Source organism: Populus nigra, chromosome 14 (genome assembly GCF_951802175.1).
Source record: "Populus nigra chromosome 14, ddPopNigr1.1, whole genome shotgun sequence".
In the NCBI taxonomy this organism is placed as follows: domain Eukaryota; kingdom Viridiplantae; phylum Streptophyta; class Magnoliopsida; order Malpighiales; family Salicaceae; genus Populus; species Populus nigra.
Window position 1 is genome coordinate 12,679,312 of NC_084865.1, and position 16,478 is coordinate 12,695,789.

Consider the following 16,478-nt stretch of genomic DNA (forward strand, 5'->3'; position numbering starts at 1 on the left):
GTATATACCGACAAAAATATTCCCTCGATATTTTCATTTGTATTTATTGATTTTCTTGTTATGAAATGAGTTGAGTGTTTCACTATGTATGCAAGATGCACCTAAACTCATTTGATTGTTCACAACTTTTTTTATTTATTTCAGGTACCTGAATTGCTTTTGCATTCTAGTCATTAAACTTTATTTTTTTGCAATTCCATCCCTATTGATTATGTTGCCATGCTTTTATATGTTGAGATATGTTTTCATTTGTATGCTATTGATTATCCAATGTGTCATAAAATATTCTAATATTGAATTCAAGATTAATTTTATGAAATCTAATTTTAAATTACTATTCAAAAAAATTGAAAGTTAAAGGACTAAAATTGATGTAAAAAGCAATATTTTTTTCATTTAAGATGTGAGAAAATTCAATTTGATCCGATGCAATTGATCCGATGAAATCTAATTTTAGATTACTATTCGAAAATATTTGTATGTTTGTATTATAAAAAATTTATACTCATAAATTTTATTTAACAACATTTTTTTCTTATAAAAATATACCGATGCAATTTTGTTTCATGACTCTCGTAACTATTATCAACTTTTTTATTACACGATCATGCCTTTGTTAATCTATCCCCTGGTATAACAAGTCATGATTTTATTTCCACGAATAAGAACACATAGGCACGCCTAACAAGGAATAATGGAGACTCGAAAATGTGCATGCACCCCGACTCACTTGACTGCATGCCGCCACTAAACTTAGGACAAAAAAAGTGTAACAGTTCAAGTCCGCAGATCGAGAACGATGGTGAAGGGAAGTATGATGACAGCTTTAAGAAGCATGGATAGACATGAAACGATAAGCCCAAGAGATTGAGACAGACGTGTATTGGGTTTGGATTCACCAGCTTGCAGCGCACCGTCGCTGCCTTTTACTTTTTTACTGTTTGTCTTTGAGGATTAGATCATCCATCCTTGTCCATCCTTGTCCACTCTATTGCCTTCTAGTTGGGTCTCACAAAATTTCATGTCCAGATATTACCTGTATTTTAATCTTGAACAAACAGGCCTTCACTTTTGCATATTTATAGCAATGCCCTCCTTAGATTTGGCATTTGATTTTCTCCCACCATGAGGCCTTCTATCAAAATTTAAAACGTTGAACTGAATGATTGATCCAAGAAAATGAACTGGGTATGAATTAGGATTTTGAGATTCATAGGAGCACATGAACCTGGATGTGTTCTAGGGCATGTTCAAGCCATGAGCAAATAAAGGGTGATTTCATATCATGGTTTTGTCATTTATCTTCGTTGAACTTGGTCTTTATAACGAGTATAATTCACAGTAGGGGATCAGAAAGAGAGATCGAGCGAGTTCTTTTCCATGTTACTCGTGATTGATTTAGCCTGTAGAATTCGGTACAGATATGTCAGTCCACGGCTGGTATTCCATGTATTTATAAATGTCTTTTAAAACAGTAGATCCATTTGATGTTTGATTAAGAAGGGAAATTAGTTCAATTATGTTATAACGTACCCAGTCTTTCGAGTAAAAAATCATCCAAAAGCAGTATGTTTTGTGTAATTTGATAACTGAACCGCATGGAATGGTTGGTTTTGAGTATATTGGCATAAAATCATTTCTGCTTGGAATTGTTCTATGTGAAATGCACTTGAATGATTGTCTAGCCACTGCCCTGTACAGTGGACTGCGAGCTGTAAGAAGTGGACGGCTTTTTGAGCATATCGAAGAGGTGTGATGCATCAGATATCCTCAAACAAAGAAATTGATAAAATAATCCCAGGTAGAGAAATGATATAGCTCATGCTTTATACAACTACTAGATGAATCAAGTTGTATGCAAATGATCCAAATGTTAAGCCTTCAGATGATGTTACAGACAACAAAATGGAATCCATACATGCACCAGTGCCTGAATTTAGAGTAAATTAATAAATTAAAGGAGGAAGAATGAGTCCAGTCAAAAACTTTAACAATGCAAGTGGGTAATTAAAAAAATTATGAGAAGCCAAAAACAAACGAGTACTAGCTAGAAACAAAAGTTTTCATCAAGTGTGTAAACTGTGAATCAAACAATGGCCACAAGTTGTAAAAAAGAAGAAGAAAGAACAATAGCTGTACATAAATTATGGCAGAAGATGTCATCATGCTACTGTCACTCTGCAACTATTTTCATTTTGTTTTTTTCACATTAAGTCATGTTCACCCTCAAATGGGCTTTTGGCTATGCCAATCCAAAGCATCAAAAATCAACTAGAAGAATATGCGTAAACATATCAGTACAAAAATAAAAATAAAAATAAAAATTAACGGCCCTCATTTTTTCTTACAAATATAAGTAACTCTAAAATTAGATAAATCCATTCAAACTTCGAGCATAGAACTATCTAACAAAGGAGAATATGCGGCGTCCGACATGCAAGATGATATATTTATGTCTCCGAGTTTTTGTTTCACAAATCGACCCTCGTAGAAGAAAAACATAAGACGTTTTCGCTTCTATTAAGGATTTTGACTAATCTTTGATCACTTCCTCTCTATATATATATATATCTGTAGTAGTAGTCGCTCTAGCGTCTTGTAATATATTTAATAGAACTAGAGTTTGTAGTGATATTTTCAACTTTTGTTCTCCTCCTTTTGTCTCACCAACTAAAACACTCAAATATCCCAGAGAGAGAGAGAGAGGTGGCCATGTCTCTAGCTTACTGTGTTAAGGAACAGAAACCTTGTGTTCGCTGGGTAGAGAAGTACTTCAAGGATTGCCTTTGCAGTCTAAAAGATGAGTTCTCTTTCACTTTTGGCCTCATTAGTCTGGTGTGTTGGGGAGTTGCAGAAATCCCTCAAATCATCACCAACTTTCGCACAAAGTCCAGCCATGGAGTTTCTCTTGCTTTTCTCCTCACTTGGGTTGCCGGGTCAGTCATCTTCTCTGCACAGACACACATACGTTCCTCCGATTCCAAGAGCTTGTTTTTTCATGTTAAAAATTCTTTTTAAAAATTAAAAAAATATTATTTTATTATATTTTTCAATAAAAACCACTTTAAAAAACAATAATTATCGCATTCACAGGCACAGAACCTCATGTTTCATGTTGCAACACTGCACTTAAAAAGTAAAAAGACAAAACACAAGCCATAACCAAATTTTAATTTTGATGATTTGTATGAACTGCACATATCAACATGCTATATTAAACAAAACTTTGAATTTCTTATTGTATTTTGTTTATTTAAATATCAATCTTTTTTCCTGGTGCAGAGACATCTTTAATCTGGTGGGCTGCTTACTGGAGCCAGCAACGGTGAGTGGTTAGGCTGAGTAAATTAAAGAGAGCCATAGAACTAGAATTGGTAGTGGTGGTCCTCCATAGAAATGGCCTCGAGTATTGGCTGCCTGTGCCTGCACCCACTATCTCTCAAGATTACTACGTGTCAACTTATCCATTATTACTTCTGTCTGGATCATATAAAAATACTGCTATACCAATTCTTTTTTTTTTTGCTGGATGCAGTTGCCAACCCAATATTACACTGCTGTGGTAAGTGACATCTCAATTCAACGGTCCATAACTTTCACTTGAATATTGCAAAATGAACCTCCAATATATCAGTAATTGTGATTTAATCTGGCCTTTGTTGCAAATATAACCTTGTACTGATAAGAACCAGAGGTGCATGATTTGACAGGGCTGGTCCCATCAAACACTACAGGATCATTACAGGCCAAAAACTTTTTACGAATATAAGTTGAATGATAAAAAAGCATAACCTTTCATCCCTACAATCGTTTTTTTCCCCTTCCAGACATCTTTATTATTAATTTCGTCATACACACCACCCCATTTGTATGTTAATTTATTGCATTATAATGTGTTAAGTATTTAGGTCTATTATATTTTTTAAAAATATTTTATTTTAAAATAAATTAAAATAACTTTTTTTAATTTTTAATATTATTATATTAAAATTATAGAAAACCTTAAAAAAATATTAATTTAATGTTTTTAAAAAACTAAATGAAATTTTAGAGTTACAGAACATGCTTATCTTACTTTTTAATTTTTACGCGTAGGTTGCACAATAATGAGGTAAAATACTTAAAAATGTAGCTTTATCCTAATTCCTACCTTAGCTTGCACATTGATGAGGTAGATTATATACTTATTAGGCTAGGCCATGTTTGTTTCTTGAAAAATATAAAAAATTTAAAAATATCTATTATTTACTGATTATATCAAATTTAATCTTTAAACTTTTAATTGTTTTATATATATATATATATATATATATTGTTTTGAATATTTATTTTTGAATTTCATCTCTTAAAATTTAATTTTTATATTAATTTGGTTCCTATTTTTATAATTATTATTTGCTTTTTTCTTATATTTTTTAATTGAAATTTTTTATCTATCAAATTTGATCCTTATTATTTTGATTGTTATTTATTTTATTTGAATTAATTTATGGAATATTAATTATTATTATTTTAATTTCTTAATCTTTTATTTTTTTAGATTTTTTAGATTTAATCTCTATTATTTTAATTATTATTTATTTTATTTGAGATAATTTATGAAATTATTTTTTTTCAATTTTATTCTCATTCAATTTTTTAATTTATAAGATTTGTTTTTTATTATTTTAATAAACTTGAGAAAAATAAAATATTAATAAGTTATTTTTTAATTTATTTTTTATTACACTATCAAACATTAAAAAATAATTTATTTTTCTGGAATTTACTTTTTCATAATTCATTTTATAAAAAGAAATTATTTTCCAGCAAACAAACAAACGAGATCTTAATTTTTTTCCTTTACGAGACAATTTAAGTTTTTTAATTGAGTGATTATCATTAGATACCTAATTACTTCTGGTTTTTTCCACCAAAAAACTACTACGGACATTGTTTGCTTTGTTGATCTCATGTACAGAATGCATAATGTTGTGTAATCTTTTCATGTTTAATTTACAGCTCTACACAACAAGTACTGTAGTACTAGTGTTGCAGGGTCTATACTACGATCATGTCTACAGGTGGTGTAGATGCAGGAAAACCAAAGATAATCAACAAGTATTGTTTCCTTTCCATTTCTTACCTCTTTCTTTCAGCCTTCTTTGAATGTCATGTTTACATACCAAAGGATGGCTTGTTATTGTTTTGTCTTTTAGGTTGATGATGACCAAGACCCATTGAAGCCCAAGTCAGCTGATCGTTCAGGCATTTCCATACCCAAGGCTTCTCCAAGAGCAACCCCTCGTAGAGATTTTTATTATATGTATGCACATTTTATAATGCTGAACATTTATTTTGTGTAAAGAAATTTGTTATAGGAGAATATCATTAACCAAATAATTAGTCATATTTCCTAATTAATTTCTTTTTGTTTCTTTTGGTTTCAGGTCAGCTAGATCTATGGCCGGTAGTAATACTCCACCATTTAGAAGTTACCTTAGGGCAGCCAAAAGTGGTCCATCAGCTGTGGGACTTGACAATGAATCATCCTCAGATGATGAGGTTGCAGCCCCAGTTTCTTCTACTAGCACTGTTAGTCAGCCTAGACCAATTCCACGATCGGTGAGCATTCAATCCAATAAAAATATATATACGTTGCTCTAGGAAATGGAAAATATACAAATGGTTCTGCTCAGCTTTCTTATATTTGTGGTGCCATGGCGATTTTTCCAGGCTGGCTATGGAACATTTCTTGCTACATCCCTCAACCTGCCTCTGCAAAGCAAGGCTTTGACACAAGCCTACATTGGATACACTGGACGAAGACTTTTACATGTATGATCAGTAATGATTGCAAATACTTAACCAAATTCTTAAGCCAAGTAATTTTTTGCTGTGCTAGCTAAGTTCTTACATGCTGTGGTCTATATATCACCAGGAAGGTGGCGGCACGGATCACAGTGCGTTTGGACAATGGTTAGGATGGCTAATGGCAGCTATCTACATGGGTGGCCGGATCCCCCAAATATGGTTAAATGTGAGTGTGATTAACACTGATTAACTTCCAAGTTACAAGACTATGATTAGCTTGCTTCTAATCCAACGTTGTTGTAATTTCTTTGACCAGATTAAAAGAGGGAGTGTTGAGGTGATGCTCTTATATACAATGTTCTTATGTATTTCTTTTCTGCCATTGAAGCATCTTGAATTATCCATACTAATAGCATAACCCTTTTTCTCAAAATGAAATTTATATAGGGCTTGAATCCTCTCATGTTCGTCTTTGCGTTGGTGGCCAACCTCACTTATGTGCTAAGGTCTCTTTCTGTTTTCTCTTTCCCTCACACGCACATTGAACTGGTTAGTGTGTACTGACAAGCCTTTCTCCTCATGAATACAGTATTGTTGTTAGAACCACTGAGTGGGATAGCATCAAACCGAATATGCCATGGTTGCTGGATGCTGCAGTCTGCGTGGCGCTCGACTTTTTTGTATCCTTGCTAATTAATCATACATTGCAGAATGGCTTTTTTCATCACAAACCAAAAAGAAAACCTACATATTTCACAGGAGAATTTCTCCAAGCAAGCAATTGGACATGGCTTAAATAACAATGTTACTGATGATCATTCTATTGATACCTTAACAAGCTTTGTAATAGATCATTTTGCAGTACATTTACTACCGATACTTCCTCGAGAAAAGGGTGGACCATGAAGAATGCTACTACGGAGACTACGTGGATGCAAGTAAAGCTGCTATTTCTTGATTGCAAATTGTGTTGCAATTTTGAGATTTAATCTTTCGAGTAGAGCATCAATTATCATCAATCCGGTATATGAGCTTGTATTTTTTTTTTCGTTTTTAAGGAATTGTTTCTGTCGACAATCATAAACAATGATGTGTTCGTTGCTTTATTAACGGATTGGTATGTATAGTTTGTATCAATAAGCGAGTAGCTCGAGATAATAATAAAGTGGCAAGAAGAGAGAAATGACATCGCTGATTTATATCCTATCACCTTTTCAATTCACATTGATTGATCAAAACCTTGAATTGACATGTTTTTCTTTGTGGATTGGCTTTTAAAAATAGATTGCCTTAACTTGAATGTATTGATTTTTTAAAGTTTTTTTATTTTTGGAAATGTTATTTTATATCATCCCATTAAAATAATTTAAAAACTTAACTTAAAAAAAATAAAAATATTTTTAAAATTTTAAAATAAACAGGCTCTGGTGGGTTTTGACATAATAAATTGGGAGAATTTTTCATGCAGGATACCTGTTAGGCTCCTTGAGCTAAGATAAATATAATACCAAATGTTTTAGTTTGGCCCATTACTTTTGCCAGCATGGACAGGCAACATCCTAATATTACCCATCACTGCTAGCTTTGCCCACTTAAGCTCATTGGAGAGGGCCTCTTAGTGCGGGCCCAGAGATGTGAAGATTACAATCCACAACGACAGCCCGTTCCTATTCTCCTTTTTCTTCTGGATTTCTTCATGTATCTCTCTCTCTCTCTCTCATAAAATTTGAAACTAAAAAGTTTGTTTCTTTTATGAACTCAAATTCGAGCCTTGTGATTGCTTATATAATAATCACTGAAAATTTATATAATCGTTAATTTCAGGGCTCATAAAATTAATCGAGGTACGGGTATGTTGGCTCAGACACTCACATTAAACTAAAAAAACAAAAATATTTACAAACGACTAAATAACATAGCAATCATCATATCAATTAACACCTCAACACATTATACATCAGTTTATTATTATAAATTAGACAATTAACATGTCAATCTGCTGATCATCTATTGATACGAGTTTTTTTATATAAGATAGCATTTATTACTCCCTCGTTTCTTGAATAATCATTCATAATATTAATATTGTTTCAAGATTATTGATATATGATAGCGTAACTGTGTGACATTTAAAAACAAAAACCCTTTACAGAAAAAAAATTGTAACAACACAAATCTAACAGTATTTAATTAAACTAATGTTGAAGCTAAAACGTTTCCTCACAAAATCATTTTCATCCCAAAAGAAATTAGGTTATTCTCCTCCAGCTAGAATCTGTCTCCTGTATATAGGTTTCACTTCATAGTTTTAATGTATTTTTTATTTGGTAATATATTAAAATAATATTTTTTAAAAAAAATTGACATCGAAATTATAAAACAATATTAAAAAAAGTTGATTTTAAATTTAAAAAATCAAATTTTAAACAAATAATATTTTAATCAAAATACCACATACTTAAAGTAGTTATCAATATAAGAACTAGATTGCGAAACAAGAATTTAGTTAAGAACCTTTCGTGCCTTTAATGTAGATCAAATCACAGGCCCTCTTTACATATAAAATACACACAAAATGTTGAATCGAGTGAAGATACAATTAATGCAACAAAGCCCTCTTTAATAATTTGAGGTAATCAATTAACGATGTAGATGTCATAGTCGATCGTGTGTTAGAAGTTAGAACAGCTCACATGGAAGTGCATGTGTCATGTGTGTGAGGGAGACAGGATTGCAAACTTAAGGCGTTTGGTGTGTTCGTCATTTAGTGATTTATTAGTTGAAGCTCAACGAGTCAATGCTTCTATTTTACACTAACACTTCTCTTTAATTTCAATTTTCCTGTTCCTAATCAACCTTTGATTTGATTTCGTTGGACAATCAATATCAATGTATAGTTACTTGTCAATCTCCCTTAGTTTTTTTGGCAAAGTAACAATAAACTAAGTGCGTATTTGGCTTGGCCGTGGTAGTACTTTTTTGTGGTTACGGTTTTTTAAAAATAATTTTAGTTACTTTTTTAAAATATATGTTTTCTTAAAAATTTTATTAGATAGATTTATGCATGCAAAATAAATAAATAAATAAACTATTTATGAATAAAAAACAAGTTATTTTAACTTTTACAAAATCAAAATTTGAAATGTAATTATACATGAGATCAGTGAAAAAAGCAGAAGTTATTTAACTAAAATATTATTTGGTATTGCGTTTGAGCTTTATTTTCTCAATTTTTTTTATTTTATTTTTGTAAAGGCTTCAAAATAATATTTATTTTTAGTTGGTGATATAAGAAAACAAAAACTACCCAAAGGCTGCTTAGAAATAGCTTCGTTATGTTCAAGTCAACACTACAGTATGCTACCAATATTTCTTCCCTTATTTCTCCAAAGAAACTATATAGTATATGCTTAAGGTAGGCGGGCTAAATGTGCCCACCGGCCACTAGAAGGCTACATTTCTCAGCCGTTTCCTTTACGCAGTCAATTGCCTTGTATTCAGTGGTCCTCTCGTATGTGTAGACGAAGAAAACAACGCCAACTATAGACTAGGAGAGATCAGTACTTTAGAGAAATTATATTTTCATAATTGATCTTGTGGTTTTGTAGAAGTAGGAGCACAGCTCTTGCCTCGCCTACTGTAAATTCTGTAGGCTATTTAATTTCGAACCATCAATTATTAAACTAATTGAAGTTTAAGTTAGTACGATTTCACCATGGTTTCAGCTCATCAGCGTGCACAAAATATTATTCTTAATATTCATGATTCCCCGTTTAAGATCTTGCTATACATGAATTAAGCTTTAGATAACTGATGAGTTGACTCGCATTGAGAGTCTAGCTCCTTTAACATTAGTCTATGCCTAGCAAAGAACGATCTAGGCTAAATAATTAATTAGAAAATTCGTAATCCCTATGAGTTGACTCCTAACCCCTATAATTGCAGCAAGAAGGTCGCTGTTGAGCGAAAGATCTCGCAGGCACAGTGACTAGATTGCCGGGGACACCTAGAGAGGACAGAAAAGATTAAAGAAGAAGAACAACTTCCATTAGCATCAATCACTGCTGGCTTCAGGAAATTAAGACTCAATTAGCAAGCTGTGATTTAACCCTACTGGGTTTCTTGGTCACGTAATGTGATGTGCAGTTGAACTGATCCATGCATCCCATGATCATTTCAACTTAAAACCGTACGTGGTTAGGCTAGATTCAAATCCAACTGCTTGGATTGGATGTCCCCTTGTTTATAGTTGGTGGTTTTTTTGCAACCTATGCTAGTTCTCTACTAGTTCTGACTTCCATGATTTTTACTCTTGTTTTGTTTTTGTTGGAGGTTGATTATTTAGGGCGGTCCAAGTCACCGACATCATTCTGTTTTTTGCTTGTTAATATTATTTTTTCGGGCACCAGAGAGTTGAAAATCTTTTATTTTATTTTGTCTAAGAGTCTTCTTGAATCAACAACGTAGGGGGAACCGTGGTTTCATGTGGTAATGATGTTGACTTTATGAAGTGCTTATTAATGCAGTAGTGTTGTTTTTTTTTAAAATATTTTTTATTTGTAAATATATTAAAATAACTTTTTTTAAAATTATTTTTTATATCAGCACATTAAAACAATTCAAAAAATATATATATATATATATAATTAATTTTAAACAAAAAATAAAATTTCAAATTTTGCTCAACCTCCACTCAGAACGCAATACCAAATAAAGGCTTTGTCCGAGTTCTGGTACTAGAACATAGAATTTATTTATTTTTTGAGATAAAAAAATAAAGATAAAGATAAAAAAGTGTTTGGTTCAAAATAAAGAGACATAGATATAATAGGAGATACAAAAAATTGATATTTTTAAAGATAATATTTTTTATTTTTTATTTCTAAAATATATTTGTAAAAACTTTTAAATTTTTATATTGTTCAACTAAAACAAGTAATGATAAAAATAATCAAAGAAATTTTATTTTGATCAAAAAAATATTTTAAAAAAGATAAATAGATTTTTGACTTGTGTTTATCCCAAGTTGACCTGGGTTATTAATTGAGTCTGATCGAGTCAATCTTTTTTTTATTTTTTTAAATTTATTCAGGCCTCAAATTAACTTGTCAAGTCAATCATGATTTTATAAATAAGATTATTATAATATTATTAATTTAATTTAATTTAAATTAAAGTAAAAAATTCTAATAATTTTTTAAAATATATAAGTTTAATACTAAAAATCTATCCAACCCGTCAAATCAATCGTGAATTTTCGTACCACTCATTTTTGTAGTTAAAGGTCAATTTAATCGCTCAATAAACTAAAAAATAAACCCTACTACATTGGTGGGTCGAAATCATATTATTGTCTTTATATATTAACAGCTAGCAATACTTGGAAATTTGGAGCATTGATTAGAAAATTGTATATGTCTAGAAGTTGCCAAATTTTGCACTACAACAAAGTATTTAAAACCAAAACTAGAGAAGGAAGACCGAACAGTTCGGCCATTGGCACTACACCATGACCAAGTGATACGGATTCACTATTTTTTTCCTACAGATTATTAATTTGGCAATCTCACTTTTACATGTTCATCATAATAAATAAACAGTCAAACATTATTATAAGTATATATACTATGATTTGAATATGATCGTAGGACGCATTTTTCTTTTTTCAAGCAACCCTTTGAAGAAACAATTTATAGAATTCTAATAGCTAATGCGTAGTAGCCAGTAATTGGACTTCTAATACACTTGCAGCTATGGATATATTGTCCCATATTTTCTAAAAAAATAATAATAATTGCAGACATGCACTTTTGATGAAACTTGGCAGCAATTGATGAAACCTTTTGCTGGTAAAATTTAATACATATTTAAACAAAAAAATACACATAAAAAACACTTTTCACCACGGTAATATCAAACTCGAAATAATCATGTAATCTGCCCCACTGTCATTAATCAAAAACGAACGGGAGGCTTTGCCACCAATGTAGAATTTACAGTTTAAAGAGAAACGAAGTTTAATCATGTGGTCAAACAGCCAGTGTTCGGCTTTGGCCAGACAAAAAGATCCCAAAAGGAAAGGAAAAATATACAGAAGAAGCATATCAAGAAAAGCAGCGATGAAAATAATTACACTACATCTAATATTGTAGGAGTATCCAATCTCAAGAGGTAGAAATTATTGCATGTAGAACATAGGAATGGGATCTGCCATCCATTTATTTTCTTCTTCGGGTTTTTTTAATTATTATTATTCATATGAATTGGAGGAGGAAAATTCCTCTCAAGAAATAATAAGAAAAATTAGGAACCAGCACTACGTGCTCTTATACAGTTATACCTTTTCCCTCATATTATTATATATATCTTCAAATATCAAGATCAAGTGGAAAGTAAATATATTAGATTTTTAATATTACCGTTAACAAACGAAATTAATTTATATTATAAGTTATTCCTAATTAACTTGTTTTCTTATTCTATAACTGGATTGTAAATCCCTAAAACAAGCTGTAAATTAACTCATCATTTATATTTATTATCATCGTTGTCGTTAATGTTTTAAAAATAGCATAATTAATTACCTCTATAAGTCGATATTTATTCTCTGGTTATAAGAACCTAATTCTATAAATGCTTTAATATCCACGGAATCTTGATCCAACAATTAAAAATAATCCCATTCTTTAAATGCTTTTAAGAATGAACGCGTTTAAAGAATGAACTTGCAAATCAATTTATACATTCAAAGAATCTTGATAAATCTTTATGAATGGTAGTCTTGGAATTTTAATTTAAAAAAATGAATTTATTGAACTACCAAAACAATCTCTTAAATTTCTCTGATTTAACTACTAATCTCATTGTGGTGAGAAATACCATGCCCTTTGAGGTTAACAATAGGCATTTAATTACCATCTAATAGGTGATTTAGTAGTAAAAGTTTGGAATTAAAAAATTTACTCTTCATATGATTTCAAGTTTAAGCAACTGTGGTTGCTAATATAATGACTATTGGAGGCTTATATGGTTGTTAACTTTAAAACCTGTGAGATTAGTCGAGGTATGCACAAATTGGTCCAGTGTATTAATAAAAAAAATAAACATTTAATTCTATAATACTCATTCTTGGATAAAACTAAACCTTTGCTTCGAATCTCTTACCTTATAAATGTAATGACAAAAAAAAAATGAAAAAGAAAGATTATAGAGTCAAATGAGAAATGATATACGCAAATTCAAATCTGATGTTCGGATTTTAGGTCTTTTTTTATATTAAAAAAACAAGAGAGACATTAATAATAATAATTGAAGATCACAGACTCGTTAATCAATTTGAACGCGGGTTACGGCTTGAAAGTTGCTTTTGAGTTAAAAAAAAAAATTAAAGAATCCCCACACTCTGTCTACGTGATGCGACTCCCTGAGACGAATTTTGAGAGAGGGTCCTTGGTCCCACAGAGTCTTAGTGATTTTCAAAATCCCCCCTGATGTTGTGTTTAATTTCAAATAAGTTCTACAAAATAACCCCTCTGAATTAGAAATTACACAATCTTGCAACTTCAAGCACCACGTCCTGGATTCGTCATTGCCTTTCTAATTGCTGGCTTGTTAAAATATTTATATTATTTTGGTATCGCTATGTCTTAGCTAGTGCTAATTTGTTAGTTAACAGAAGCACTAAAACACCTTCCTAATTGCTTGCCTACCTAACGCTTAATCTTAAACATTCACCAAATACTTAGACAATTTACACTGTTAATGAAACAATTTGGGAATTAGCTACTAATCATTTGAAACCAACTAAGAAATCGATCCGGCCTGTGCTGCTGTACAAGAAAAATTGCATACTCAGAAACACAAATCACAGCAATGAACAGCACAAAAATATATAAAAAGGAACTCTGATCTATCTTTTCTGTAATTCCCTCTTCACAGTACTACTTACGAGCTCCTACTATGTACTCCGGTACAAAGCAAAACCCAAAAATAGAAAGAAAAAAAGATGAAATAGAAAAAAAGATGAAATTACTGTAAGGTCTGTTGATGGGCGTATAACCTATGAACATCTTCCCTGTTTCCCATCTGTCTTTATTATTGGAAAATTTATACAAATTGCTGAAATCTAAGATTCAAGAGCAAACGGTGTCCGCAAGAGATCGTAAGGAGCCCATAATGCATCTAAAGGGCATGGCCTGTTGGCATCTAAGCGAACCCAAGGCTTCCCTTTACCACTCCAATGCAAAAGACTAACCGGACCAGGATGCAAATTCCTACAAAGACCTCTGAAATTATCCCCACCAAGACCATGTTGATTCCATTTATGATCCACGGCAGCAATATTCCCTGCAAAAACTAACAAGAACGGAGGCAATGAACCCAGCTCGTAAATCCTCATCCTCTTTTGAAGCTCCATCCATTCAACTATTTTTGTTGTGTAATCTCCTTCTCTCCATCTCTCTAAATCAATGACCATCACTCCTGTGTTAAAATAACAGGCATTGCGTCCGGAAAATGTTAAGGAAAGCATAGGGTTTGCCCAGAATGTGGGCGTAAAGTATGTGGTAAAGTTAGCATTACAATATTCTGGTGCTGCTAACACTGTTCCGGTACCGAGAGGTGTAGCTGCTAGTGATGCAATGTCGTCTACTAGGACTAAATCGGAGTCCAAGTAGACGACTTTTGGGACGCAAGGAGGGAGGATGTTGGCTAGATAATTGCGAGCATAGTTAAGAGGAGAGTCAAGGGCCGAGCGGATGGAGGTGGAGATGAGGCCGGACACGGGGTTGGTATCGAAAGAGTAGATTTGGGAACGGAGGTAAGGGAAGGAGGAGGTAATGGTTTCATGGAGGTGGGTAGAGGAGGGGGAGGAAATGAAGTGGAAACGAATATTTTCCGGGCAGGAAGAGTGTTGGAGGATGGAAAAAATAGCTGCCATAGTGCCGCGGAGATAAGGGAAGTCAAGAGTCATGGCCACATGCACTGCTTGTTGTGAGCACATGTCTTGTGTGGAGATTGAAGGACATGATGGAGAGTTGTAGAATTGTGGGGCTTCTTTGAATCCTTTAGCATTGGCGGTGGCTGTGGCGGTGGAATTGATTATGATTATAGAGAGGAGTAGGAGGGGGAGGAGGTGGTGTGGTGAGGATGATGGTGGAGGTGATTTTAGTCCTAGTTTGAACATGTTTCGGACAAAGGAAGGGAGATCTAGAAAAATGAAAGAGAGATTGAGTTGATTTAGTTCTAAGCTTTTAGAAAGAGAGGAGACATGCCCACATCTCGGCTTTGAATCCAAGTTGGAGGTGCGTTATATATACTTGTAATAAAAGGGAAAATGCTAGGAAGCATAGATAGAAGAGTCAGGGATTTTGAACCAAGTCAAAGTGCAGCCACACGTTTGTTTAATGTGCTTCAAAACCTAAGCCCAAATATAAATGGTGAGAAATGTGCAGATTCTCTCACTGTAATTTTTCAAGCAAAACTTTAACCACTGACCATATTTAGCAATTGACAAGATAAGAAAGTATTTATGAATATTATATTATCTGCTATTACTTCAAATAAATCAGTAACTGAAGGATCTTAGACGAGAAAGGGAGAAATTTGGTACAGTAAAGTGCTGAGGCCACAGACTTTGCTTGCCTCAACAGGCCAGCTTTTGAAAGTAACATTCGATTTGCGGATATTTTAATCTTGTGGATTCATCAAGATTTAAGACAATTCGTACTCTTATGTCTACTGCGTGTTGGTGCTGCCTGAATTTTAGCCATCTAATCTTGTTATTATTATTAAAAGAATTTATTTCTGCTAAATATAGAGATATTTCAACTTTCTGGGCCCTTTCTTTTTAGTTCATCCATCCACGTCGAAGAAAAGCTCCATCCACCTTCCATGTTAACCATTGACGAATTCTGGTGAGGAAATTATTTCTACACTAACTATTTATCGAGGATAAAAAACTTAAAAATATTTGCTATGCAAACTTAAGCTAATTTAATATCTTTATTAAATATCATTGATTTTATTCAAATATTTAATTTTTATTGTTTTTAATATTTAGCATTGTTGTATTTTAAAGAAGCCTGGTATCATCGTAATGAAAAGGCAAATTAATGCAGATGATTAATTAATTTGGAGGTTAAAGGAATATATATGCATGTTAGTACCACTACTACACAATTTCATTAGTTCCGGGAATTTGGTGGATCATTTGGAACCCAGAGACCCGTCGTTTTCTATTGATGATCATTTCATTACAAGCCCGAAATTTATATCCAAAAACCCGACCACATCACCTGATTGTCCGGCTCCCATCTGCCAAAAAACTTAATCACCGGGAACGACCATGTCAAAAAGATTGCCACGTCGCGATTTTAGGGGGACAGATGCAGTTACACGTAGCTTAGTTAGCTATCGTAATGATAAAGAGAGAAAACTTGGCCGAGATTGAAGGGAGAACTTGGTATAACTGCTTTATTTTTTCTTTTTTTGGTATAATGGAAAAGGAGAAAGAAAAACTACGGATATCTATAGAAAGAAAGACCCATAAGATCTGCTGAAGAAAGTGACTCATTCATGGTGGGGGCAAATCCTAAATGATTAAAGCATTCGAGCCCTTCGCTGCTAGCTTCGCCAAATAGTCAGCACAAGCATGGCCTTCCTTGTACGTATGAGAAATTCTGGCT

At 32.7% G+C, this 16,478-nt stretch overlaps 2 protein-coding genes across 3 annotated transcripts; one reads left to right on the forward strand and one right to left on the reverse strand.

Moving 5' to 3' along the window:
- The first annotated feature begins 2,399 nt into the window (after positions 1 to 2,399).
- Positions 2,400 to 6,997, forward strand: LOC133672715 (uncharacterized). Of its 2 annotated transcripts, XM_062093215.1 has the most exons (12): positions 2,401 to 2,936; positions 3,283 to 3,325; positions 3,536 to 3,562; positions 5,002 to 5,100; positions 5,199 to 5,305; positions 5,430 to 5,604; positions 5,716 to 5,817; positions 5,921 to 6,019; positions 6,110 to 6,130; positions 6,241 to 6,299; positions 6,383 to 6,473; positions 6,644 to 6,997. In XM_062093215.1, the coding sequence occupies exons 1-12, from the start codon at positions 2,713 to 2,715 to the stop codon at positions 6,749 to 6,751; spliced, it is 1,155 nt and encodes a 384-aa protein (XP_061949199.1). In that variant the 5' UTR covers positions 2,401 to 2,712; the 3' UTR covers positions 6,752 to 6,997. The 2 variants fall into 2 exon arrangements, with proteins under 2 accessions (XP_061949200.1, XP_061949199.1); XM_062093216.1 differs by lacking the exon at positions 3,536 to 3,562 and having other exon boundaries at positions 2,400 to 2,936.
- A 6,660-nt stretch (positions 6,998 to 13,657) lies between these two features.
- On the reverse strand, positions 13,658 to 15,178 carry LOC133672674 (probable galacturonosyltransferase-like 1). The gene has a single exon (XM_062093159.1). It carries the CDS (start codon positions 14,975 to 14,977, stop codon positions 13,919 to 13,921), a length of 1,059 nt encoding a protein of 352 aa, XP_061949143.1. The 5' UTR covers positions 14,978 to 15,178; the 3' UTR covers positions 13,658 to 13,918.
- Positions 15,179 to 16,478: the final 1,300 nt, after the last annotated feature.

Coding starts and splice junctions, on each gene's coding strand:
- LOC133672674 (XM_062093159.1), bottom strand. CDS start 14,977: ATGTTCAAACTAGGACTAAAATCACCTCCACCATCATCCTCACCACAC.
- LOC133672715 (XM_062093215.1), top strand. CDS start 2,713: ATGTCTCTAGCTTACTGTGTTAAGGAACAGAAACCTTGTGTTCGCTGG. Junction 2,937..3,282: donor CTCCTCACTTGGGTTGCCGG/GTCAGTCATCTT, acceptor TTCCTGGTGCAG/AGACATCTTTAATCTGGTGG. Junction 3,326..3,535: donor GCTTACTGGAGCCAGCAACG/GTGAGTGGTTAG, acceptor TGCTGGATGCAG/TTGCCAACCCAATATTACAC.